The 27,831-nt window shown below is 43.1% G+C and overlaps 1 protein-coding gene, 1 long non-coding RNA gene and 1 pseudogene across 2 annotated transcripts; 2 read left to right on the top strand and 1 right to left on the bottom strand.

Annotated features, from left to right (window-relative positions):
* Nucleotides 1-875: 875 nt before the first annotated feature.
* On the bottom strand, nucleotides 876-27,806 carry Zgpat (zinc finger CCCH-type and G-patch domain containing). The gene is made up of 6 exons (XM_059262143.1): nucleotides 26,920-27,806; nucleotides 3,257-3,390; nucleotides 2,873-3,028; nucleotides 1,985-2,104; nucleotides 1,488-1,896; nucleotides 876-1,294 (listed from the first exon to the last, which is right to left on the bottom strand). Exons 1-6 carry the CDS (start codon nucleotides 27,498-27,500, stop codon nucleotides 1,156-1,158), a joined length of 1,539 nt encoding a protein of 512 aa, XP_059118126.1. The 5' UTR covers nucleotides 27,501-27,806; the 3' UTR covers nucleotides 876-1,155.
* Nucleotides 14,922-17,061, top strand: LOC131910085 (succinate dehydrogenase [ubiquinone] cytochrome b small subunit, mitochondrial-like; annotated as a pseudogene).
* LOC131910086 (uncharacterized) lies at nucleotides 19,022-20,709 on the top strand. The gene is made up of 2 exons (XR_009378980.1): nucleotides 19,022-19,326; nucleotides 19,693-20,709. It is a non-coding gene; the product is annotated as an uncharacterized LOC131910086 (long non-coding RNA).
* Nucleotides 27,807-27,831: the final 25 nt, after the last annotated feature.

The raw sequence follows: 27,831 nt of genomic DNA, 5'->3' as shown, positions 1-27,831 counted from the left end.
CCCTGCTTTTCCTAGAGTTGCCCTTAGAAGAGCTGATTAGGGGTTCACCTAAGAGTTCAGGGTGAGCAAAATGAGGGTGAACAGTCTTCTGAGGTAAGGGCCTGTCTGTTCAAGCTTGGGGTGTAGGCATCTTACACAGAGGGGGCCGAGTTCACTAACCTGGCTATAGCCAAATCTCAATCTCCTGACCAGGCAGGACTTATCCCTTCCAGACCCCAGGGCACGGAGAGGCTTGGGGACTGGCCCAGGATGGAGAATGGGGGCAGTACTTACCAAGGCCACCGTGAGGTTGCTGCTTGGCCCTGTCTAGGACAGCCAGGAAGGTCTTTGTGGCTGCTGGTGAGCTCCTCACCTCACTTCCTGTGTATCTGAGCGCCTCCCAGCAGCCACAGAGTTCTTGCGTAGTTGCCCCCACAGTCTCTACTCGCCTCCTCACGTCTCCTTGTGACTATTTGCCACCAAGAGGCAATTATCATAAAACTAACACAGTCCCCTCCACCCCAATGAGGCAGACACCCATTAATGAGGTGGACAGAGCAGGTCAACTGGATGGATTATCAGTGGCAGCCCAAAACCAGAAATGAACCCCAAACCCACGTGAGTCAGGCCTGCCCGCTTTCATCACTGATAGTGTTCCCCAAAGGTGTTTTTACCTCACATATCTGTTTGTGAGTACTAGGCACAAGGGCCACCCTAGGATCTTAATCACTTGGTCAAAGAAGAGAGAAGACGGAAAATGCTCCTCTCTTGGACCTTAGACAGAGGCAGTGGCCTCATTTTGTAGCCCCCACAGCCCACCTGTCTGTTGCCAGGACCCTCACAGATGCATTTGTCCCCAGAGATCCTGAAGCCAGCTGAGTCTCTAGTGAGAGAAATTATGATGAGATCACTTTAATGTCCTCACTAAGGAGATACCCCAAGACACTGGTAAGTGGGCTTGGCAGGCAAATAAGTGTTCAAAATTAGCCCTGACATCCCATATCTATTCGGTAGTGTTCATACACTTTAGGTAGACAAGGCTGAATAAGGGACAGCCTAGGAAATGGGCTGGTCCTTCTTTCAGGTGCTGTTTAGGTGTCAGGGTGACGGCTGTCTTTCTGCCAAGGCAGTTGGGAGTTGGGTCCCAGGGCTCTATCCACAATACAGGCAGAGCTGCTAGAACTCTGTCATCTTCCTGTGAGTATCTGCCTTCTGCTGTTCCCTCTGTAGGCCGGCCTCCTGAGCACGCAGCTGACCCAGCTTCCGCTGGGCTCCTTCCAGCTTCTCCTGCAGATGGGCTGTTGCCATGCTGTGCCTAGGGAGAGCCTGCTGGTCAGCACTGTCCCTGGCTCCCCACTACCAGGCCCCCAGCTTTGTGGCCAATTCCCGTCCTCCAACACTCAGACCACCTCAGACTCAGGGGCTACTCTGGTCAGGTGACCTTCAGCAGGTATCCTGTGAGCACAGCCACTAGAGCCCACACTGCCTCAGTTGGACCCCACACATACCGGCCAGCATTCCGGGTTAGGGCCTCCTGGATGCCCCGGATGTCTCGTTGGGTCCGCTCAATCTTCTCCTCAGTCTGGAAGAGCTGCAGACTCAGAGCCTGCTTGGCACTTTTGCTGGCATGATACATGTCCTTGTTCCTTCTCCCTGGAGAGTCCACCCCAGCATCTGGAGTCCCAGATGCCTGGCTTTGCAGTTTTTCATTCAGAAAGTCAAACACATTCCTCCGAGGGGGTGGGCGGGCCTCGGGTCTACCACCACTCCTCCGACATCTTGGAGGCCTATTGGTCCCAGCCTGGCCTCCCTTTGTCTTTTTCTGTAGTATCTCTGTGCACTGGTCCAGTGATTTCCCTCTAGGCAACACTACGGCATGGATGGGCTCCACTCGGCCTTCTGCATGCCGACCCAAACCTGGGAAAGACAGGGCTTTGTGCTACCTCTGCAAGACTCTTGGGCTGTATTGAGGCATCCCTCCCATCTCAGGGCAGCACACACTCACCCTTGCCAAACTCATAGCCCATCTTGATGAGGAGTTTGGAGCCAATGCCCCGTGTGTGTACCTCCCAACCGGCAAAAGCAGAACTGCAGGTCCCAGTGTCCACTGTGTGTGGTCCCACCACTGTGGGAGACAAAAGGACTCAAGCAGTAGGTTCCATCAATGTTACCCAAGGACTCAGATCCTAGGCAGGGCCTGATCTCCTGGATTTCTGGTCCCCTTAGGTTCTCCAAGCATGCTGTGGTTACTCCTGGCAACTCTGTCTGGACAAAGGGCTCTACTGTAACCAACTCCACTGCTTCAGCTTACTATCTGCTACTATGGATAGGAGCTCAGAAACCACCAATTCATATCACAGGTTCCCTGAGACATCTTCCTACCTTCATCCTAACCAATTTCTCAGGAGGACTATACATTACCTAGTTTCATTTCCTGAAATCTCTATTTTACCTAGACACATTTTCCATCTGCCAAGATCTCTTCTGCCCTACCTACCAGGCAACCAAGCTCTAAATCTGAGAAGCCATCTGAAGAAGAAACCCTTCCCTACACTCTACATTCAGTTACTTCCTGTGACTCCTTGGCAGATCTAGCACCAACATTCCCTTCTCTCTGACAGTGTGGTGCTACCTTGCTTCAAGGAGTTCTGACTGTTACATATGATTGTTGTGTCTGTTTCTAAAGGCAAAAGCTAGGTCTTGGGTCTTACCCAGGCCCATCACACACTCTCTGGTCCCTCAAGCCCTCTCCTGTAGATTACTATGCTATGTATATTCACTATATCACTTGTTCTACAATTATCCTGAAAGCTGAGTGCCTGTCTAGGTGATTGTCACCAATCTGCTCTACTCCCTCACCATCCTGGCTTCTGGGCACTGATTTCTGCCATACCTCTGGCATAGCTGGAGTCACCTGCATCACCACTGTCTGAGTCAGATGATTCTGTAGCCTCAGTGCGCAGAGGAGGCAGGATGCTGTCCCCCTCCACCACAGCCTCCTTCAGCAGCAGTGAGTCAAACTTAACAGTATAGTAGCCATTGTCCACATCTAGAGTGATAGAGACAGGCTGTAGGTTAGCAGCTTCACAGGCTGGGCAACCAGTTAGGACCAAAGGGAGAAACAGGAAGGGAAGGGCTTGGAGCAAACAAAGGCAGACTTGCTCCTCTTGAGCCCAGATGAAGTCAAAGCCCAACCCAGAGGAGGTGGAAAATGGCTAGAACAGCAAAGATGTTTCAAAAAGGGTCCCACCAGGTAGGTCCCTGTAGGCAATCTCACCAGTGATCCGTGCTGGGTGCCAAAGGCCATCCTGGTGCTTGGCCAGACATGCAGAGCCGGTCTGCAGTAAGCTCAAGTCTGGATCCTGGAAGGGACGCAGCTCATCCACAGAGACCACCTGCCCATGGGAGAACCTGTAGATACAACCACAGGAGACAGTGGCTTAGACATGGCCTACCAGGAGCAAGTGAGCCCAGAAGCCTAAAGACCATCAACAGGGCACTGCCTATAATGGAGTGAAATTCAAGAAGTCAAGACAGGCACACCAGCAAAAACATCTACACTTTCATACCTATGGATTTATGCATACATTTCTCTCTAACACACATACATATTCATATATTCTCACTCATACATGAATGTACAGGTACTCTCACACTCTCATGCATATACATATATTTATACTCACATATACAATATCTCTCACACACATGTATGCACATACTACCATATAGCTATGCACACTAAACACACATGTACATATGCATATGAATGCACAGAATGAACCCACACACATACATATACTCTCACAACACATATGCATGCATGCATGCACACATACTAAACATATAAATAAATACAATGTACCCACCCACATACATACACTCTAAAACACACACACACATGTATACACACTGGAATTTACTCTTAGGACACACAGGGCTACTTTGGGGAGATGGCCTGTGTTTCTATCAGCTTCCTAGGTTAGGGTGACAATGTAGCACAGAGCCTTGTGTGGTCTCTCACCAAACATGATGCTCTTGACACAAAATTCAAGGCAGATGTGTTGGATGTTGGGATACATTGAGTCCTCCCTGGGCATGGGCACTTGGAAGGCCAAGGTAGGGTGATGATGAATTTGAGGCTAGTCTGGGCTACACAGAGATCCTTCTCAAAACTTGAAACAAAAACTAGAAGAAATTAGTTACAACAATGGTGCTGTGTCTTTTATACATCAGTGCACCTATAAAATTAAAACCAAAACCAAATCTGACAGAAAACGAAGAGGAAATGTGGAGACACAGAAGATTGCAGCCATGAATTTGCCAAATAAAGGCATGAAAAAGCTAACCACCAACTACCACTACATGCCATCATTTCAGACAGGAAGTTGTTTTAACCCCAAAAGAGCAGCTGAGTGGATTCACTCTAGGATAGCTGGGGGTTCTTCCTAAGCAGTAATGAGTAGGTAGGGAAAGAGGGAGATGAGACAAAGAAAAGGTCAGAACTTGGCATAGCTCACAACTACAGCCTCTGCTACCCCATGCTCAGGCCAGGATTCCAGGAAGTACCTTCTCACACCAACTATCTTAGACATACAGCTAAATGGCATCAACAGCTGTAAGACTGTGCCACCAAAGCACAGTAAAGACTGACTATGAAGTCCTGTTCAACTGAGAACTGAGGACCAACTGATGTATTCAAAGGGGTTTATCCGGAGTTTGATCCCTGGGACTCAGACGGGAGAAGAACTGATTTCCACAAGCTGCCCTCTGTTCTCCGTGCTCACACAGTGGCACTTGCATGCCTCCATGTGAAATAATAAGTATTTTAAAGGGGGCTGGGGAAATGGTGCAACAATTAAGAACATCAGCTGTTCTTACAGAGGACTCAGGTTCAATTCCTAGCACCGACATGGTGCTCACAGCCATGTGTAATTCCAATTTCAGATGATCTGACATCCTCTTCTGGCCTTTGCAGGTACCAGGCATGCAAGTGGTGCACAGACATACATACAAGCCAAACACTCACACACATAAAAACAAAAACAACAGCGAAACATGCTTAGGATCAGAGTGTTTCCAACTTGTATTTTTTTTAAAAAAATTAGTGGTATCATATTAGTGCTCAAAAAGTTTTGGATTTGAGGGGGCTAGGAAGCTGGCTCAGTGGGTAAGAGTGCCCACATAAAAAGCTGGATGTAGACCTGAATGCCTAGAACCCCTGTGCTTTGGGGGAAAACAGAGACAAGATGATTGTTAAGAGTTGCTATCCAAAAAACTGAGAGCTCCAGGCTGAGAGACCCAGTCTCAAGGGAATAAGGAAGCAGTGATAGAGGACACTCAATGTCCTCCTCTGCTTGCACACACAGAGTTTAAAAAAAAGTTTTAGACTTTGGAGCATTTCAGATTTTGGATTATTTGAAATAGATGCTCCACTTGTATACTTTTTTACCCAACAAGTGATTCTAAGAAAGAATTTCTGGGGACTTGATGGGAGCAGATGCAGAGATCCATGGCCAGGCCCCAGGTGGAGCTCCGGGAGTCCAATTGGCGAGAAAGAGGAGGGATTGTATGAGCGAGAATTGTTGAGACCATGATTGGAAAAAGCACAGGGACAAACAGCCAAACTAGTGGAAACACATGAACTATGAACCAATAGCTGAGCAGCCCCCAACTGGATCAGGCCCTCTGGATAAGTGTGACAGTTGATTAGCTTGAACTGTTTGGGAGGCCCCCAGGCAGTGGGACTGGGACCTGTCCTTAGAGCATGAGCTGGCTGTTTGGAGCCTGGGGCCTATGCAGGGACACTTTGCTCAGCCTGGGTGAAGGGAGGAGAGGACTGGACCTGCCTGGACTGAATCTACCAGGCTGAGCTGAATCCCCAGGGGAGTCCTTGCCCTGGAGGAGATGGGAATGGGGGGTGGGTTGGGGGGAGGGGGGCGGGAGGAGGAAGGACAGGGGAATCTGTGGCTGATATGTAAAATTAAATTAAATTATAAAATTAAAAAATTCACATCTAAAAAAGAAAGAAAGAAAGAATTTTAAGGAAGTAATAGTGTTTGCAAAGATTTAGCTACTAAAATTATTTTTTCATTTTTAAAGATTTATTTAATTTTAATTTATGTGCATGTGATTGCTTGTCTACATGTATACTACATGGGTGCAGTTCCAGGGAACCTAGTACCCTCAGAGACCGACCAGAAGAGGGTACTAGATTCCCTGGAACTAGAGTTGATCCAGAGGTTGAGTATGGCAGACTTCAAAGCAGATCCATAAGTGCATAACCTTTAATCCCAGCACTGGGAGGCAAAGGCAGGCAGATCTTTGAGTTCAAGGCCAGCTTGGTTTACAGATCCAGTTCCAGGACAGCTGGGGCTACACAAAGAAACCCTTTCTTGAAATTGAAGAAGATATCAGAAAAATGGAAGGATCTCCCATGCTCATGGATAGGTAAGATTAACATAGTAAAAATGGCAATCTTACCAAAAGCAATCTACAGATTCAATGCAATCCCCATCAAAATCCCAACACGATTCTTCACAGACTTGGAAAAAAAATACTCAACTTCATATGGAAAAACAAAAGACCCAGGATAGCTAAAAGAATCCTGTATAATAAAGCAACCTCTGGAGGCATTACCATCCCTGACCTCAAGCTCTACTATAGAGCTATAGTAATAAAAGCAGCTTGGTACTGGTATAAAAACCAACATACAGATCAATGGAATCGAATTGAAGACCCTGACATTAATCCACGCACATATGAACACCTGATTTTTGACAAAGAAGCCAAAACTATACAATGGAAAAAAGGAAGTATCTTCAACAAATGGTGCTGGCATAACTGGATGTCAATATGTAAAAGATTACAAATAGATCGATATCTGTCACCATGCACAAAACTCAAAGACCTCAACATAAATCCAGTTACACTAAACTTAAAGAAGAGAAAGTAGGAAGTACTCTTGAACACATTGGCATAGGAGATCACCTCCTAAATATAACACCAGCAGCACAGACACTGAGCATAACAATTAATAAATGGACCTCTTGAAACTGAGAAGCTTTTGTAGGGCAAAAGACATGGTCAATAAGACAAAAAGACAGCCTAAAGAATGGGAAAAGACCTTCACCAACCCCACATCTGACAGAGGACTGATCTCCAAAGTATATAAAGAACTCAAGAAACTAGACATCAAAATACTGAACAATCCAATTAAAAAATGGGCTGAAGAGCTAAACAGAGAATTCTCAAAAGAAGAATCACAAATGGCTGAAAGACATTTAAAGAAATGCTCAACATCCTTAATCATCAGAGAAATGCAAATCAAAACGACTCTGAGATACCATCTTACACCTGTCAGAATGGCTATGATCAAAAACACTAATGACAGTCAATGTTGGAGAGAATGTGGAGCAAAGGGAACACTCCTCCACTGTTGGTGGTAATGCAAACTTGTACAACCACTGTGGAAATCAGTATGGCGGTTTCTCAGAAAATTGGGAATCAATCTACCTCAAGACCCAGCCATACCACTCTTGGGCATATACCCAAGGAATGCTCAATCATACCACAAATATACATGTTCAACTATGTTTATAGCAGCACTATTTGTAATAGCCAGAACCTGGAAACAACCTAGATGCCCGTCAACTGAAGAATGGATTAAGAAAATGTGGTACATATACACAATGGAGTACTACTCAGCAGAGAAAAACAATGACAGCGTGAAATTTGCAGGCAAATCATCCTGAGTGAGGTAACCCAAACCCAGAAGGACAAACATGGTATGTACTCACTCATAAGTGGATTCTAGATATAAAGCAAAGAACAATCAGACTGCAACCCACAGAATCAGGGAGGCTATATAGCAGGGGGGACCCTAGGATAACAGTGGCTTATAATAAGTTTTGGTTTTACTCAATTACTGGGCAAGCCTCAATGAAACAATTCACAATTAGGATAAGAATTTATACTGTATCAAGCTGATAATAGAAAAATAAATTTTAAAAAAAAGTAAAAAAAAAAAAAAAAAAGAAACCCTTTCTTGAAAAACCAAAACAAACAAACCCACTTGTACTTGGTAAAACAAAACACCAGTCTACAAATCCAAGAAACTTACCGTCTTGGCTACTGTTCTATTGCTGTGAAGAGGCATCATGACCAAAGCAACTCTTATAAAAAGAAAGCATTTAGTTGGGGATGTGCTTACAGTTTCAGAGGTTTAGTCCATTATCATCATGAAGGAAAGCAGACAGGCATAGCACTAAAGCAGTAATTGACAGCTCACATCCTGATCCACAAGCAGCAGGCAGGCAAACAGACAGACAGACAGACAGACAGACAGACACAGAAAGACACAGACACACAGACACACACACACAGCCTGGCTTTTGAAACCTCAAGATCCACCCCCAGGGACACACCTCCTCCAACAAGGCCACACCTACTCCTTGGCAAAGAGTTATCAACTGAGGACTAACCATGCAAATGGGGACCATTCTTATTCAAACCACTACACTTACTGAAGCCCCAGTGGGATAAACACAAAAATCACATCTAGATAAGTCATAAACTGGTAAAGAAAGTGTAGCAGAAATCTTAGAAAGTCTTATTAATAAAAACAAACCCAGAAGCCAGATACTGGGGTGAACGCTGAAAGATCAGAGAAGCAGAACAAGCCACAGCTACCTCACCTTGCCAATTCCTCAGCTGATCCTGTTTCTTCAGACTGGAAGCCTCTGTGTCCTCATCTAAATGGGTCTCAGCGGAACTGTTGCTTCAAATCCTAAAAGCTTAACCAGGCCAAAAGCTTCTAGCTTCTGGTCTTCATGCCTTGTATACCTTTCTGCTTTCTGCCATCTGTGGTGGTACTGTGTTCCCCAAAATATTGTGTGACCCTAATAAACTTATCTGGGGTCAGAGAACAGAACAGCCACTAGATACAGAGGCTAGAAAATGGTGGCACTCACACCTTTAATCCTAGCCTCTGGAGGCATGGATCTCTATGAGTTCAAGGCCACACCGGAAATAGCCAGGCATGGTGACTCATGCCTTTATTTTTTTGTTTTTTTTTGTTTGTTTGTTTTTTGTTTTTTGTTTTTTCAAGACAGGGTTTCTCTGTGTAGCTTTGCGCCTTTCCTGGGACTCACTTGGTAGCCCAGGCTGGCCTCGAACTCACAGAGATCCTCCTGGCTCTGCCTCCCGAGTGCTGGGATTAAAGGCGTGCGCCACCACCGCCCGGCGACTCATGCCTTTAATCCCAGGAAGTGATGGCAGAAAGCAGAAAGGTATTTAAAGCGTGAGGACAAGGAACTATAGCTGGTTAAGCTTTTAGGCTTTGGAGCAGCACAGTTCAGCTGAGATCCATTTGGATGAGGACTCAGAGGCTTCCAGTCTGAGGAAACAGGATCAGCTGAGGAACTGGCGAGGTGAGGTAGCTGTGGTTTGTTCTGCTTCTCTGATCTTCCAGTGTTCACCCCAATACCTGGCTCCAGGTTTGATTTTATTAATAAGACCTGTTAAGATTCCTGCTACAGCCATCTTTTCCTGGGATTAAAGGCTCACTTCCTGGGATTAAAGGTGTGAGTCACCATGCCTGGCTGTTTCCAGTGTGGCTTTAAACTCACAGAGAGATCTCTGCCTCCCAAGTGATAGGATTAAAGGCGTGTGCTACCACTGCCTAACCTCTATGTTTAATATTATGGCTGTTCTGTTCTCTGACCCCATATAAGTTTATTAGGGTGCACAGTATTTTGGAGAACACAATATCACCACAGGAAAGCCAAAGACAGAAAACCTTAAAAATAGCAAGAGTGGGGAGTGTTCTTCACATATAAGGAAATAACAATTTGACAGATAATTTCTCACTAGAAACCATGGTTGAGGATGTAGTTTAGGAGTAGAAACACTTGTCTAGCATGTGTGGTGTTGCACTCAGCATGACGTGTGTGTGTGTGTGTGTGTGTGTGTGTGTGTGTGTGTGTGTGTGTGTGCTGTCTAAAGCCATTGTAAATTATTTGTAATAGAGGGCTGGAACAGCTCAGTGGTACAGCATGTATCTAGCATGCACAGGCCCTGAATTCACTCCTCAGTATCTCCCATCCCAGTGAAAGAAATTATAAAAAGGAATTAAATAGAAATCCTGGAGTTAAAAAAGTATATTAACTAAAATGAAAAATTCTCCAGAGGAGTTGAACAGTCAGAAGAAACTTGTTTTTAACAAAATCTCAATCATTCAATTTTACCAATAAAGACTCGGGAACCAGATGTTGGGGTCAAAGCCTGTTAGCTCAGAGAGGCAGAGACAGCACCCAGCTGACCTTCTTCCTCCACTGACATCCCAGAAGCCTTCTCCTATGTTGTCTTAAAAACCTCAAACTAAAATGTCCCTTCCTTCCACTTCTCGTGCGTCTCTCTTATCCTCTTGATTCCCTCTTACTCTCTATGGTTTTTTTCTTAATAATCCTATGTTCACTTCCTGTCAACTGGTTGCTTGCTCTTGCCTCTTGACCTATGATTGATTTTACTTAATTCTATTTACAATATTCAAGCAGAAAACTATTAGATTTAAGGTGTGCGCTAGGGAGAAACCTGGTGCTAGGGAAATCTCTTAAGAATCCACGAAGATAACACCAATTAGGACTCCTAGCAATAATGAAGAGGGTGCCTGAACTTACCTTCCCCTATAATCAGAGTAGTGACTACACTAATTGTCATCATAGAACCTACATTTCAATAACTGATGGAAGCAGATGCAGTGATCCATAACCAAACACTGGGCTGAGCTCCTAGACTTCAGTTGAAGAGAGGGAGGAGGGATCACAGGAGCAAGTGAGATCAAGATCATGATGGGGAAAACCACAGAGACAGCTGACCCAAGCTGGTGGGCGCTCATGGACACTCACCTGTCAGCTGGGATGAACATGCATGGGACCGAACTAGGCTCTCTGAATGTGGGTGACAATTATGTGGCTAGATCTGTTTAGGGAGTCCCTGGCAGTAGGACCAGGACTTATCTTGGGTGCATGAAATGGTTTTTTGGAGCACATTCCCTAGAGTGGGATACCTTGCTCAGCCTTGACACAGGAGGGGCTTGATCCTGCCTCAACTTAGTATGCCAGACTTTGTTGACTCCCCAAGGGAGGCCTTACCCTCTCTGAGGAGTGGATAGGGGGTTGGGATTGGGAGAGGTAGGGAGACGGGAGAAGCGGAGGGAGAGGGAATTTGGATTGGTATGTGAAATTAAAAAAAACAAACAACTTTTTAAATGGATCTGATTCCTTCTTCTGGTATGTAGGCATATATGCAGATAGAGTATTCAGATACATACATAAATAAATAAATCTTTAAAAGAAAATGGTAGAGATTAAAGAAATGTATTTATTTTAAATTTTTATTTTTATTTTATTTATTTATTTGTTTATTTATTTATTTGTTTGTTTATTTTCGAGACAGGGTTTCTCTGTGCAGTTTTGGTGTCTGTCCTGGATCTTGCTCTGCAGACCAGGCTGGCCTGGAACTCACAGAGATCTGCCTGGCTCTGCCTCCCCAGTGCTGGGATTAAAAGTGTGCGCCACCACCACCCGGCTTATTTTTAATTATGTGTACCTCTATGTGTGTGTGTGTCCATGTGTGGATATATGCATGTAAGTGTGAGTACTAACAGAAACTAAAGGCCTTGGATTCCTCGAAGCTAGAGTTACAGGAACTTGTGAGCCACCTGACATGGGTGCTGGAAACCAAACTCAAGTATTCAGTAAGAGCCACATGTGCTCTTAGCCAATGAGCTGGCCCTTGTAATACATTTATACAGTTAAGTATTATATCCATCCTTTATTTCCCCCAAACCCCACATCATGTCCTCATCACAACTCTACATCCCCTCCTCCTCCATTTTTAAAAAATAACTCAGTTAAGTCCAATTATTCCTGCCCATATGTGCATGGGTATGGAGCCACTGACTGGAGGGAGTATGGGTAACCTATCAGTGGCCATACACTCTGAAGAGATTTTTATATCCAGTAAAACTGACCTTCAGTGCTGGGGATATAGCTCAATAGTAGAACCACTGCCTAGCAATTGTAGGTCACTAAATTTGATTACAAGCTTCAGAGGACCTTCAATTTTTTTGTATTTATTTTTTAAAAAGACAGTCTCACTGTGCAGGCCCTAGCTAGCCTGGAACTCAGGATGGCCTTGAACTCACAGACATCCACCTTTCTCTGCCTCCCAAGGGCAGGGATTAAAGGCCTTCATCCTCATGCCCATCCAGAACCTTCAAATATTAATAACATAAGAAAGCCTCAATATAGCCCAGTGGTATGCCACCTGCTTTGCATGCACAGGCCCTAGATTTGATTCTCAGCACACACCACATTTTTAAAGTAAATTAAAAAGTTGCATAAATATGAAGAAAACAAATAAAACTTTTCAACAAGTCAATGCTCCAATATTATCCATAAGTGCATCCTAAGGAGTGTCCTAGAAAACATGCCTCAGAGAAACAAAATGCCTCAAACCCCAATATCCAGACAAACAGTATCCACAAAAGACTCATTATTCAGCTGAGATAAAGACCATAAGCTCCTACAATGGAGACCTCACATCACTGTAAACACTGTCAGGAGAATGTGGGTTATAAAAATACTCTGACAGTCATCAGTCACCATCTAGTGGTGTTTGTGTATTTAATTCTGAGTATCATGTATGTACACAGAGATAAAACAAGAAAGCAATGAGGAGGCGAAGTGGCTAGAGAAATGATTCAGCAGTTAAGAGCACTTACTGCTTCTGTAGAGGACCCAAGTTCAGGCAGCTCACAACAACCTGTAACTCCAATTTCTGAGTATCCAATGCCCTCTTCTGCCCTCTTCTGGCCTCTGCAGGCACCTGCACATTCATGTGCATATATAGACACAGACACATACACACATATGGAAGTTGTCTCCTGTGCCCTTAAGAACCAGATCCTATGATTAAAAAGAAAATATGTGACCCAGGAGAGCCTGGGTCATTAAAGAAGTAGTCATTAAAAATACAGGTGTATGATTTTATATGTACATTATACATGTTATGTTCACATAAATGTACATGTCACCAACATTTGCTATTTCTGACCCCAGAAAGGACCTCAAAACAATGTCTGGTCAATGATAATCAACAATGTGGCACCTGTACTGGGGGTCTTAAACAACCCTTATGTGAAGGGAAAGCAGCGCTACTACATTTGGGCAAGAAGTGATGTGACCCAGACAGTAAGGAGGGAGTCAATGTCAGCTGGCTCAGATCAGGACAGGAAAGCCAAACTGAAGAGACCCCACAGGACAAAATTGGGGCAATTGGAAACTCAATGAGGAGTAGAACTGTAAAGGAATAAAATCCATCGAAGCAGGGAGTAGTGGTACATCTTTAATTCCAGCACTTGGGAGGCAGAGGCAGGCATATCTTGGTGAGTTTGAGACCCTGAGTCTACAAAGCTAATTCCAGGACAGTCAGGGTGTTAAGACAGGGTGTTAAACCCTGTCTTTGGGGGAGGGGAGAATCCATCCAATACATTTAAATCTATGAATTTATAAGGATATTACTATTTTTTGAAACAGAGTCTTAACTAGGCAAATTCAGACTGGCCTTGAATTTGCAGATTTTTTTTTTAAACTTTTTTTTTTTTAAGTCTCCTGGGTACTAGAACTACAGGACCGCACCACTTTTCCTGACAAGATATCATGCTTAAAAATAGCTAGGTGAGGTGTGGTAGTGCACAACTTCAATCCCAGCACTCCAAAGACAGAGGCAAGTTGATCCCTTGTGAGTTTGAGTGAGGCTAGTCATATGGCCTATAGTAAGTTCCCGGATAGCCACAGCTACACACAATAGGGAGACTCTGTCTCTAAACAAACAAACAAATAAATTAATTTATTGTCTTGGAAAAGAAGTAAACAAGACAGAAACATCCAGCATTTATCTTCCTTTTCTTATATGAACTGTACTACTGGGTAACCTAACTGTGAAAAAGTACCCCTTTCATTTGGGCTAACATATGACTCCTCTGTTGCAGGATATTTAATCACACTGTGAACCCCAAGATTGCGTTGTTTATTGGAGGAACCTGCTTCTGGCTGTGGTGTGGCTCAGCCCTAGTACACAACTTTAATCCAAGAGCTTCCTGCTTATTGTAAATAGGATAGAATAAAAACATTCCATAGGTCAAGAGGTGGAGCAAGCAACCGGTTGACTGGAAGTAACCATAGAGTGAGGGTATATCGGGAGGTAGGAGAGAGAGATGCACAGGAAGTAGAAGGGAGGAAGATCCAGTTGGAGGAGCTTTTTTGTTTGAGACAGAGGAGGAAAAGCTCTCTTTCTGGAATGACAGCAGAGGAAGATCCAGTTGGAGGAGGTTTTTTTTTTTTTTTTTTTTGAGACTGAGGAGGAAAGCTCTTTCTGGAATGACAGCAGAGTAGGAAGCAGCTGGGTACTTTCTGTGCCTCTCTGAGCTAGCAGGTTTTCACCCTAGCATCTGACTCCCAAGTCTTTATTGATAAAATAGAATGACAGAGACTTAGTTAAAAAACAAAATTTGATGCTCCAACTTATGGCATGACCACATGGACAGAGAAATTATGCCAGTGGTGAACAAACTGAGAAGTCATCATATTTAGTAAGACACCTGGGAAGTCCTTAAGGAGAGAGTTAAGTAATATTTAAAGGAAAAATGTTTCCCACGTTAAGGATAGAAAATATCACGATGCAGAGTGTTAGAACCCTGCATAGTGCTACTTTAGATGGCTTGAAAATAGAAGCAGAAAAATGAAAAGATAAATGACTTAACTGAGATGGACATAATACCGGTTAATAAGTATTATCAGTCTGGTAATTCATATTTTATCCTTAGTAGCCATAGTGGGTTTTTTTTTGTGCCAAATATGTTATAAATTTTAAAAAAAGGAAAAGTACTCAGACACAGACAGAAGAACTTAGTCAAGAACCTACCGTGCCACCAAAGATGAAACTGAAGAGGGGCAGCCCAAAGTTATTAGAAAACCAACCTTAGTTTATCCAATTTCTATACAAGAACTACCAGGAGATGACAGACACACCTAAGGTTATCCAGAAGTTAAATGGAATTCTATAGAAATATTAGATTTAAGGAAGTGGTCATTTAATATGGTATGTATTCACCCTATGTGAAGCAGTTGTTAAATTCATGGGCAACTCAGAACAGAATTATCCCCTGAGACTGGAAAGATTTGGCAACAGTAATATTGGAAGCTGGTCCTCAGTTACAATGGCGAACATAGTGGAAATAGAAAGCTAGGGCCATAGAACAATGAAATAGGGCTAGAGGCATTAGTATTTCCCAAGATTAGTTGCTAGCTGTAGGCCAATATGCTAAAATGGAAAGGCATTTGATGACCACACCTTGGCACTATGCCATTTAGCATCTTTAAATGCTTGGGACAAGGTTGAAGAAGCAGGAAAGAGGTCTGAGTCAGTTACTAAAATTATACAAGGCCCAAAAGAAGCCTTCACTGATTTTTTTAAAAGACTGAATTCAGCTGTAAATAGACTAGTAGCAGATCTAGAAATCAGACAAGTATTAATCCACTCTGGCTTTTGAAAATGCTGATTCAGAATTAAAAAAGGTTATTAGGCCATTAAAGGCAAGATCAGAACCAATAGGTTAAATGGATTAGAAATACAGCTAAGATAAGCAACATGGTGGTTCTCTTAAAGCTGGGTGTCCTCTGCAGTGGCCAAGGAGGCCGAGCTCTGTTACTTCAAAGCCTGGTGGTCAAACCTGCTTATGTCTCAGCATTTCTCCAGGACCAGCCTACCCCAGGATGGCATGGCACACAGCACATTCACCTATGACCAAGCTACCATTCTGGTTTCAAAGCTGCATCTCTCCACTGGACTAGCAAGAGGGTTTTCAGTGTTTTGCTCTTGGGCCTGCTTCCAGCTGGGTACTTGAGTCCTTGCTCTGTGGTGAACTAATCCCTGGCTGCAGCCCTTACCCTGCACAGTCACTGGGGCCTTGGACAAGTGGTGACTGTCTACATTCATGGGGACTCACCAAAGAAGGCTGTCAAGGTAGGCCTCTTGGCAGTCTCAGCTTTGACCTTTGTGGGGCTTTGCTATTTCAACTACCACAATGTAGGCATCTGCAACGCAGCTGCCATGCTGTGGAAGCTCTGACCTCTTTGGTGCAACACCTTAGATTGTATGCCTTACTGCCTCTGCTCTGTCAATGCCATTCAACTCACAATGAGGAGGGAATGAGGGATAAGTCCATTGATGGGCAGAATTCCTTCTAATTACATGGTTATTTTCACAATTCATTTGTTGAGGAAAAGGCTTGAGAGGAATTAGGTTCAACTAGTCATGAGTCTGGGCTCCATATTCCACTGAGTTGGTGGTTGCCCGCTCACAAGACTCACAGTGCACATTTCATGAGCTCATGTTGCCTTTAACTACAGTTTCTTGAGGAGAGTTCAGTTTTTTCCTGTTGGGATAAGAGGAGACTTCTCTATTTGGACTGGGAGGGGAAGGACTATTCATTCATTACTCATAGATTTTACATGAAATTGAAGAGTATTCCATTTGGAACCTCCCACTCTGTTCAGTTGACACCAGCTGTTGATGGCTCAGAATCTAGGGAACTTCAAATCAGGAGGTGTTGATATCTCAAATTACAATTTTTTTTTTTTAAGTCTTAGGAAGGAGATCAAAGAAAGTTGAATTTAGAGAAGTTCAATTTAGGGAGTTCTCCTTTGTAGGTGGGTAAAAATATGGCAGATTCCAAACACACTCACTCTACAAATAAGTGTCACTTGTGCAGAAAGAAACTGTCCACAAATAAAAGACTGAGTAATAAAGTGTTTTCCTACTGTGAGAATTGCTAATGAGAAATTATACTCTGAAAAAAGAAAAAAAATTTTAAATAAAATATACTTAATGGGAAAAAAACAAATACAGCTGATATTGGATCTCACATTTATGATGCTACTCTGATAGAATTTCTGAAAGTTTTAAGAAAAATCAAAGCATCAGTTGTTGTAATTGTAGTAAGCAAGGCCATTTGAAAAGGGGTTGTAGACAAGATGTTCCTAGAAACAATGTTTTTTCTAGAGATAATCCAAACAGAAGGCCACCATCTTCTTGGAGTATGCAGAAGGTATGGAAAAGGCCAGCATTAGACTAATAAATGCAAATCAACAAGGGACAGGCAAGGTAACCCTTTGCCACTGGGAAATGCCCTAAAAGGGGCCTTCCAAAGGCCCATCCATACCAAATTCAATTCAATCATTCCATGTCAACATCAGAGAAACTCATCCACAGAGTAATTAAAAGATTTAATGCCTGTCTGTTATTTAAAAAACAATACTGCTTTGGATGTGATTAAGGACAGAACAGCTTCAGTAGATAAAACAAAAAACTTCAGGAGAGACCAGAAAAGAAGTATTTTGGCAAACTGCTATAAATGATCAGAGACCGAAGCTAAAAATACAAAAAAAAAAAAAAGGCATTGCAATTGTAGGTTTACTAGCCACAGGGGCAGATGTAACAATAATTTCACCAAAATCTTGGCATCTAGATTGGCCTCTTCAGGAAGAAAATATTCAGCTTCTAGGGATTTGAAAGATAATACTTTTCCTGTTGCCAAAAAACATTTTGCCCTAGCAAAGATATAACCTGCCTGTTGTGGAATAATGTTTTTGTACACTATGAAGATGTGTCACTCTGACTGATTTAATAAAAAGCTGAATGGCCAATAGCTAGGCAGGATTTTCAGGCACTGCGGACACTGGGAAGAAGGGCAGAAATGCCAGGAGACACAGAGGAAGCAACATGGGCAATACATAGTAAAGGTAACCAAGTCACTTAAAAGAATATAGATTAAAAGATATGGGTTAATTTAAGTTATAAGAGCTAGTTAGAAACAAGCCTAAGCTATCTGCTGATTTCATAATTAATTATGTCTTTCTGTGGTTTTTTTTTCTGAGCTGGTGGCCTAAAGAAAAGCCCAACTACATATAACATCCACCATGGGGGCTTGAATCCAAACATAGGGCCTGAGAAAAGTTCTAGACAAGGAGCCAGATATGGTTTTCTAGTCTTGCAGTCTCTCACATGGGCTGGTGCTCAGCATTTACTGGCCACTGCCTACAGGATGGAGCCAGCCACCAGCTCCATGTGCTAAGCTGAGCTGTGTGGTGGCTGACATAGCAGTTTAAGAATTATCTCATGCCAGGTGGTGGTGGCACAGCACTTGGGAGGCAGAGGCAAGTGGATCTCTGCCAGTCTGATCTACAAAGCAAGTTCCAGGACAGGCTCCAAAGCTACAGAGAAATCCTGTCTCAAAAACCAAACCAAACCAAAACAAACAAACAAACAAAAAACAAAAAACAAAAAATTGTCTCAAAACATTGCACAGCCTTAGTAAAGCCAGGTCCAGACATAGAAATCCTCTAAACAGATTACATTGTGTTTAAAAAAATGTATGTGAGCTTAAAAAAGAAAAGAAATCTTTAAAAAGAGAATAAAATATAAAAAGAATAAACCATGTAAAGATAGAAAATACATAAAGAGTTTGGATCCTTCTTGTTGACTTTAAATGTTTTGATTGCTAATGAGTGAACAATAGCTGCTGAGAGACACTGGATTATGGAAACTGCTAAATTAAACCAACCTATACATTTAAAAAATGTCTTAACTTCAAAGTGGAAGTCAAAAAATACGTTGCATTGGGGAAGATATTATGCTTTTGTTTCCACAGAAAACAAGAGGCTGTAGATTCATTCAAGGTTGATAGAGAACAAATTTGGTCAGGGGAGACCCCCTGAAAATCCTGGCTACAGACATAAAAAAATAAACCTAGAAAACCTACAAGACAGGTGATATATAGTTTACCTGCTCAAACACAGAAAAAAATCTTTAATTAACTTGTGCACACTGCACACTCCATACTTGTGTTAATGAAGATATGTATGCTACTTTTGAAAGTTTATGTGTTTTCAGAGCAAGGGAACTAGACACCAACGAAAATGGGTGGCTTAGGTGATCCAGATTCTCAGAATGCCTCTGTTGCAGTATCCTCAGAATTCTGCATTCAGAACATCTTCAAGGATCCTGGCTGAGATGTTCCAGCCTCACAGACTATTCTAGCCAGGGCTGGAGGTAAGTCTTGTGCTTTCCCATTGCACAGAGACTGGACAACAAATGTTACGGCTAGCTCTCCCAGGACTTGACCATTATCCCAATTTTCCCAGGGTCCCCTAATAATGCCGGCACGCCCAGACAACAAGGAGCAGTCTAGAGAATACAATACCCACACTCCCAAGAGGTGGGGTAGGTGGTTTTTGGTTGTTTGGTGGATTATGGATGTTTGTCTTCACTTAGGGGGGGTTGTTTACAAATTGTTACTGGTCATGGTCAGGGAGAAAGCTAAACAAAGGAGATTAGATTCAGGGATTTCTTTCTGAAGGGAAAAAGGAGGATATAGTATAGAAACGATAGGTGAAAAGGGTGGATTGTTGATTCTACTTTTAAACAACCACTAGTCTCAAATATTTGACATTGGTATAGATTTTTATATATTGATACAAATTTAAAGTTATTTTTGTTATACTGTATATGTTTCTACTCTTATTTAAGGTATTGTACTTATGCAGTTCATTTTCTTTTTCTTTTTTTTTTTTTTTTTTTTTTTTTTAGGTTTTCTGAGACAGGGTTTCTCTGTGTAGCTTTGCGCCTTTCCTGGACCTCGCTCTGTAGGCCAGGCTGGCCTCGAACTCACAAAGATCCGCCTGCCTCTGCCTCTGCGAGTGCTGGGATTAAAGGCGTGCACCACCACCGCCCGGCTGCAGTTCATTTTCAAAGGTTATATAAAGTTTTAGACTTTGAAAGCTACTTAGGATATTAAAGAAACACAGGTTAGTAGTCATCTATAACAATCAGACTTATAGTCATGTTAGGTATGTTTTCAAGGTAAAACAGATATATTTTGAATAGATAGATGGTCTTCAAACACTTCAAAGACCTACAGAATATGGCATTTAAACTTTTAATATCATAAGGCTTTTCATGACAGTGAGACATGTCTGCTCCTGGCAGCACCAATTAACTTCAAAAAAGGATGATGGGTATCAAGAAACTGCCCTTGCCTCAACTGCTGACAGTATAATGTCTAAATTGGATAACCAGGACACAAAGGAAAACGTCTGCTGAACTTTGCCAAGACAATGTAGGACAATCCTTCAAAATTCCTGCTTCACAGAGAAGTTTACCAGATATTCTAGGCCTGTAGGTCGAAGACGGACGCACCAATGTTACAGAGGAACCTTGGGTGATTGTCTAGGTAGCCAGCTGTTTCTGTCATTTCTATATTTTTAGAAGTTGTTTGCTCTGTACTTTCTGTTTACTTGAATAATATTATGTCATTCTTGGGTCTCTGATGGAGTTGAAGATGAGATATTTATAGTCACAGTTTTCTTTGTTACCAAATTCAGAAAAGAAACTCACAAAAGAGGTATAAAATGTATGGGTTTGAAAGAAATAAAAGCTTAAATTGTTTATCTAGGAGAATGTTTTGAGGTCTAAAAAGATAGTTTTGAGATTGTAATACAAGTTATGATAGAAAATGGTTTAGGTATAAAAATTTGGACTAAGACAGAATAGATAATACAGTACTTTCTCCAAATTTTCCAAATACAAATAGACTGGACACTGAAAGTGTAATTCTTACCTGATAATTGTTCTAATTGTATATACTTTTACTGTGTTAGGGTTAAAACCTTTTGTTTTCATTTAGACAAAAAGGGGATAACCTTTTTGTACACTGCAAAGATGTGTCACTCTGACTGGTTTAATAAAAAACTGATCAGCCAATAGCTAGGCAGGATTTTCAGGCACAGAGGATAAAGAAGAGCAGAGACACCAGATGCAGAGGAAGCAGCATGGGTAATACAGAGTAAAGGTAACTGAGCCACGTAAAAGAATGTAGAATTAAAAGATACAGGTTAATTTAAGTTATAAGAGCTAATTAGAAACAAACCTAAGCTATCAGCCAAGCTTTCATAATTAATAATAAATCTCCGTTGCTGAGGAATGATTCTCTTGTACACTGTAAAGATTTGTCACTCAAATTGGTTTAATAAAATGCTGATTGGCTAGTAGCCAGGCAGGAAATGTAGGTGGGGCAAGCCAACTAAGAATGCTAGGAAGAGGAAGGGCAGAGTCAGGAGTCACCAGCCAGATGCAGAGGAAGCAAGATGAGAATTCTGAACTGAGAAAAGGTACCAAGGCATATGGCTAAACAGATAAGAATTATGGGTTAATTTAAGTGTAAGAGCTTCTCAGTAATATGCCTGAGCTAGTGGCCGAGCAGTTATAAATAATGTAAGCTTCTGTGTAGTAATTTGGGAAGTGGCTGCTGGGTATTTGGGAGTTGTTGGCGGAACAGAAACTTCTGCCTACACTCTGTGTCATTATTGGAAAACCAACGGTCCAGACAAAAAAGTCCGACTACACCTGCCAAGAAAGGATTCCCCCCAAAGTTAGGGTTGGGGCGGGGTTTTGCTTTTATCTTTCCAGGAGAATAAAAGCATCCAACTAAGGAATCCAGAGACCACTGGACAAGTGAGACATCTGAAGAAGGATGGATCATCGAGAGAAAACTGTCCCAAGAAAAAGAGTAAATTGACTTGTTGGGAATGGACAAAAGCACCTTGTCTTAAGTACTGCTATTTTTATTTCAGAGTCCATTTTACCTGTAGGGTGAAACAAAGTTCAGGTGCCTAGGGGAGCTGGGAACCTTCCAATAGCTGACCTGTCATATCCTTAAACCACAGATATAGTTGTTATGCATTTTAGTTCTCTAAAAACATTATGGCTGTTCCCAACAACAGAAAGAACAAATGAATCTGATTGGTTGGACTGAAAGGTTTGCACTGTATCTCAGTTGACAATGATGGACACTCAAGGAAGTCCCTAATCCCTAAATTCTGATTGGTGAAAAACTGTAACTGTAAGTTGGCAGCAAATGTTTATGATTTTTATGCTTACTTGATTCAACTGGCATTCAGGGTCACCGTTCAGCTCTCAAGTCTGTTCTGTGGCCCTGATCAATCAGCCTCCTGCCTCCTCCCGCCCCTTCTTTTGTGCTGCCCTGCATTAAATCTTGCCTTGCAGTAACCTCTTGTCTACTTGGTTTGATTTGGAGCCTTGGACCACGACAGGCTAATATCACCTACCTCCAGCCCTTCTGCTACCAGGTTCTGCACAAACAATGGACACCTTTGAGGTCTCCAAGAAGATAATGGGACCCTGCAACAACGAATCTACTTGGATTGTAGTAACACCACTAAACTGACAAACACCATAGAAAGATTATTTCAGACAACAAACTGCTCAGGAAATTCAAATTGCTGAGTTCATATGAGACTGATATGAACATTTTACAGAACTTGAACTCAAAAATACTTAATTCTAAAATTGCCAAATACAACCAAGTTGGACGCTGTAGAAAGCTTGGCAGAAATAGCTTCATTACTGTAAATAGTTTTACTGTGTTAGAGTTAAAACCTTTCCTTTTTACACAAAAAGGGAGAAATGTGAGATATCACACATTTCTTGGGATCACACTATGAACCCCAAGATTGCGTTGTTTATTGGAGGAACCTGCTTCTAGCTGTGGTGTGGCTCAGCCCTAGTACACACCTTTAATCCAAGAGCTTCCTGCTTATTGTAAATAGGATAGAATAAAAACATTCCATAGGTCAAGAGGTAGAACAAGCAACCAGTTGACTGGAAGTAACTTTAGAGTTAGGGTATGACGGGAGGTAGGAAAGAGAGACGCACAGGAAGTAGAAGGGAGGAAGATCCAGTTGGAGGAGCTTTTTTGTTTGAGACAGAGGAGGAAAACCTCTCTTTCTGGAATGACAGCAGAGGAGGAAGCAGCTGGGTACTTTCTGTGCCTCTCTGAGCTAGCAGGTTTTCACCCCAGCATCTGACTCCCAAGTCTTTATTGATAAAATAGAATGATAGAGACGTAGTTAAAAACAACATGCCTCCTGACAAATGAAATGCTCCTAGTCTTACTGATGGGGTTGGAACACAGTTTGAGCAAGTGATGTGGTCTGGTTACTAATACCCTGGAACCACAGCAACAAATGCAGCCCTTTAGCACATATGTTGAGTGATGAGTTAAGGGGGCTGATTCTTCAATAAGGAACTTGGGCAGGAAAGGCCTGGAGAAGTGTGTAAATGGCTAGATTCAGCTACAATCAGGTTTAGAAAATGGACAGTATTGAACTATAATGTCATAGTCACATCACAGTGACACTCAAGATATAAGCTACAGAAACACAAGCACTTATTATAAAAGTTTTTAATCCTAACAGCTGGGAGGCAGAGACAGGTATATCTACAGAGTAAGTTCCAGGACAGCTAGGGCTACACAGAGAAACTGAGACTCAACACCTACCCTTGTGTAAAAAAACCAAACACCAACAACCCCCACCAACCCCACAAAAAGTTGGTTTTTCTGTTGGAGGGAGCTTGTTTTGGGCTGAGGTACGAGGCAAAAAAGCCCACCTGACTTGCTTCTTGTTAGGGAATCTGGGGTGGCTGGCAAATGGCAGTTGTGATCTGAGTTTGACAGCCAGAGTTCAGTTTACAACAGTTCCCTATACTCTGGTTCCTATATCTGAATTTACTTTACAACACAAGGTAAATAAGTTCACCTGTGCCACTTCAGGGCAGCTCCAAGGTCTGCATTCTATTCCCACTTGCTAGGGACACTTCTCACTTGTTTTGTAGAGGAGCAGAGGAAGATGGAGATTAGTTATAGCAAATGTGTGAAAATGATCAACTAACTATTGAGATGCCATTGCCCAAATACATGGGTTTACAGAGGAAACTATACACTGGAAAGATATACACCAAAGTTATAATAATACAGGTGGAGTTAGGTGTAGAAAGATACTTCAACATTTTTTTTTTCCAATTTATTTTTAGGAATCTAAAGCAAATCCAAGAAAAGAACTCATTAGTCTTGGATGGTGGTAAAGATGGTGTTAGATGTTTTACAGCTTTTTGCTGTGGATATCGTTCTGTATAAATAAAACACTGATTGGCCAGTGGCCAGGCAGGAAGTATAGGCGGGACAAGGAGAGAGGAGAATTCTGGGAAGTGGAAGGCTGAGTAGGAGACACTGTCAGCTGCTGCCATGACAAGCAGCATGTGAAGATGCCAGTAAGCCACGAGCCATGTGGCAAGGTATAGATTTATAGAAATGGATTAATTTAAGATATAAGAACAGTTAACAAGAAGCCTGCCATGGCCATACAGTTTGTAAGCAATATAAGTCTCTGTGTTTACTTGGTTGGGTCTGAGTGGCTGTGGGACTGGCGGGTGAGAGAGATTTGTCCTGACTGTGGGCCAGGCAGGAAAACTCTAGCTACAGCTTTTAGTTCTGCCCTAAAATTGACACTGAAAGCAGCTCCATATGAAGTGGTCTCAGGGCCAGCAACATTGGACCAATCACTTACTGCCTTGGTGTCTGTCTCTCCATCTATAAAATGGGGTAGGGGTTGACAAGATGGTTCAACAAATAAAGGTGCTTTCTGCCAAGCTTGATGACCTGAATTCAATTCCCAGGACCCACGTGGTAGAAGAGAGCCTACACTCAACAGCTATCTTTTGACCTATACATGAGCACCATGGCATATGCATGTGCACACACAAAATAAAACAAAAATTATATAAAATGGTATGAGTGCAGGGCCTACCTATAAGGTTGTTGCACAGAGAAGTGAACATATGTCAATTAGAGAAAGCACTTAGACGTATTAAATCTCTCATCACAAGGCTTTCCACAAAAACTATGGCAGGAAGATAAAGTGGCCACTGGTCACAGGAACATATGTCTTCTTGGAGAAAACCCACTGAACACACTGATTACTTATGCACCTATCATACTGGTATGAGAAGGAAGGAGAGAGAGCAAGGGATATGTCAAGTCTACTATGAACTAAAAAAGATGTGCAGAGTCAAGTTAGGTAGCACATGCTTATAATCATGGCCCTTAGGAGGTATAAGCAGGAGGTGAAGGCAAGAAGATAAAGAGTTCAAAGTCATCCTTGGCTATATATGGAGTTCAAGGCCAGTCTGAACTGCATGAGATCCTGTCTTAAACAAAAAAGTAAAGAAATAAAATGTGCAGAGTACAAATGTAACCATGGAAATAAGAGCTTAAAGTGATGTGAGGGAGCCACAAACCAAGGAATACAGATGGTCTCTGGAGGTTGGAGAGATGTGTATGTAATGTTTTTGAGGAAGACCCAAGTTATTCACTGTCAGTCACTCCTGCTTCAGGAGATCCAACACATTCTTTTAGTGTCCTCAGGCACCTGTACACAAGTGCACATGCCTATTCATAAACACATACACATACACACAATTAAAAAGAAAAATAAATATATAGAGCTAGAGAAACGGCTTGGTGGTTGAGAGCATACTGCTCTTGCAGAGGACCTGAGTTTGTTTCCCAGAATCTATGTTGGGCAGCTCACAACCACCTGTAACTCCAGCTCTAGAACACCCAACACCTTCTTCTGGCACCTGTACTCATGTGCACATACACACACAAATACACATAATTAAAAATAAATCTTAGCCAAAAGTGGTGGTGCACACCTTTAATCCCAAGCACTTGGGAGGCAGAGGCAGTGGATCTCTGTGAGTTCCAGGCCAGCCTGGTCTACATAGTGAGTTCCAGGACAGCCAGGACTACTAAAGAAACTGTCTCAAAAAGCCAAAAATAGCCAGGTCATGGTGCAAACCTTTAATCCCAGCGTTTGGGAGCCAGAGGTGGGAGGCCAGCCTGGTCTTCATAGCCAGTTCGAGGACAGCCAGGTCTACATATTGAGCCCTGCACCAAATCCCCTTTCCAAAAACAAAACAAAACAAAGGAACCTATGGATCCTTGGAGAAAAGTATCAAAAAAAAGTAAAAAATAAATAATGATGTAATAACAATCTTTTTTTTTTTAAAGGACAAGGAAATAGATTCTGGATTCTGCCCTCAGACTTCCAAAAGTATCTAGCCCTACTTAAAATTCTTAAGAAGTTTTAGTAATTATTATTACTAAAGATTACAGCTACATTCTGAAGTACTTGAGGGAGAAAAAACAGATTTAACTTGTGCTTTCAAGTAGTCCGGGAGGGGAAAGTAGAGTAAATAATTAGCAAGCGATTATGTGTTTGAAAACTTCCATAATTAAACTATGGGAGTAGTTAGTAAAGTAAGTAAACTATGGACGCTGTGGATGGGACTAAGGTACAGAGTAGTATGTTGCCTGGTTCCATCCTCAGCACAGCCACAAAATTGAGTTCAGAGGGTTCAGAGCTGTGGATGTAGCCCAGTAGAAGTGGTGGCCTTCACCTGTAATCCCAACACTTGGAAGATGAAGGCTGGAGAATCAGGAATTCAAGGCCAGCCTGGGCTACACTGCTGTCTCAAAGAAAAAAACCTGGAGAAGAATATTGATGGGTTGCCTCATCTTTCCAACATAAGCCCTTTCAAACTTGTTGATTAATGCAAGAAAATCTAAGCCGGACAGTGGGGGCACACGCCTTTAATCCCAGCACTAGGGAGGCAGAGGCAGGCAGATCTCTTGAGTTCGAGGCCAGCCTGGTCTAGAGAGTGAGCTCCAGGGCAGCCAGGGCTACACAGAGAACCCTATCTTAGGAAAAAAAAAAAAAAATGAAAGAAAATCTAAGTAAACACACGGAGAACACTTTTGTAAAAGCCTGTCAGCCACCTGAAGCTCGCCCTTCTCTTTTATCAATTCTGCGGGATAGAGAACAAGACGTGAAGGAGGCAGGCCACAGCGGTGGTCCTGTTTGAGTGGCCCTCATTACTAGTAGCAGATGGTTTTACCTGCAGTTCTCCTTGAAACGGCATTTTCCCTCCAGGAAGAAAGGGCAGGGCTTCAGGGACTTGTGGGTAGGGTACAGGTAGAGTACGCGAACACATGCGGAACCATCCTCTGCCTCTTCAGTGCCTACAACCATTGCGTTGTGATACTCTAGCGTGCCCCAAGCGCTGTGGTAAGGGGCATTCACTTTGGCACCACTCAGCTCCTCCTGATCTGGATCCTCCTCGTCTTCCTCCTGTGCATGGGAGGTGGGTCCCGGCCCCACCTCGCTCCCAGCGACCGTCTCCGAGTCATCCCCGGGGGCGACGGGCACCTCCACTTCCTCCGCCATAGCCTTCTGGAAAGCCAAGTACTCAACATCCTCCTGTGCTGGGTGCTCCTGGTCCACTGTAGCCAGCAGCTTGCTCTTCCTGACCGACAACAGGCTGGCCTCGGTGAGCTCAATCAACTCCTTCAGATCACCCTGCAGCTGGCGCAGGTCCGCCAGCTCGGAAGCGTCTAGGCCAGCACCAAGAGCCAGCTCTACCTGCTGAAGCTGGGCCCGGTAGGTCTGCAGGGCAGTCTCCAGGTTGTCTTCGTCCATCCCTACCCGCACAGGCTAGTTTTGGAACCGCTAAGGCAGACAAGACCTGAGGGAAGAACAGTCAGCAGAGCTCAGGACAACGCCTCCCCACAACCTCCGGAGAGCCTGAGGAGGACCTCGGCTCTGCCAAGAGGGGAACTGCAAGTATCCCGCCGTGTCCTCTGCCGTCCGCAGCCCCGCCTCCCGCCGGTGCTCGCAGCCTACAGAGCTTCCGGCCTCGCCAGCAAAGCCCTCGCGCTAGCCTTCCTTCCTCCACAGGCACTTCCGCCGAGAGCTGATGCTGCCGGAAGTGCCTGCGCTCCGGAGCGTCCAGGATGGGGAGCGCGGGGGC

This window comes from Peromyscus eremicus, chromosome 4 (assembly GCF_949786415.1).
Source record: "Peromyscus eremicus chromosome 4, PerEre_H2_v1, whole genome shotgun sequence".
Lineage (NCBI taxonomy): Eukaryota > Metazoa > Chordata > Mammalia > Rodentia > Cricetidae > Peromyscus > Peromyscus eremicus.
The sequence above is the reverse complement of the archived record's forward strand: the minus strand, read 5'-3'. Positions and strand labels throughout refer to the sequence as shown.

Excerpts from the sequence above, each read along its gene's own strand:
- Zgpat (XM_059262143.1), bottom strand. The coding sequence starts at position 27,500 with ATGGACGAAGACAACCTGGAGACTGCCCTGCAGACCTACCGGGCCCAG. Across the intron at positions 3,391-26,919 it reads CGTTTCAAGGAGAACTGCAG|GTTCTCCCATGGGCAGGTGG; the intron begins GTAAAACCATCT and ends TTGTATCTACAG. Across the intron at positions 3,029-3,256 it reads GCACCCAGCACGGATCACTG|ATGTGGACAATGGCTACTAT; the intron begins GTGAGATTGCCT and ends CTATCACTCTAG.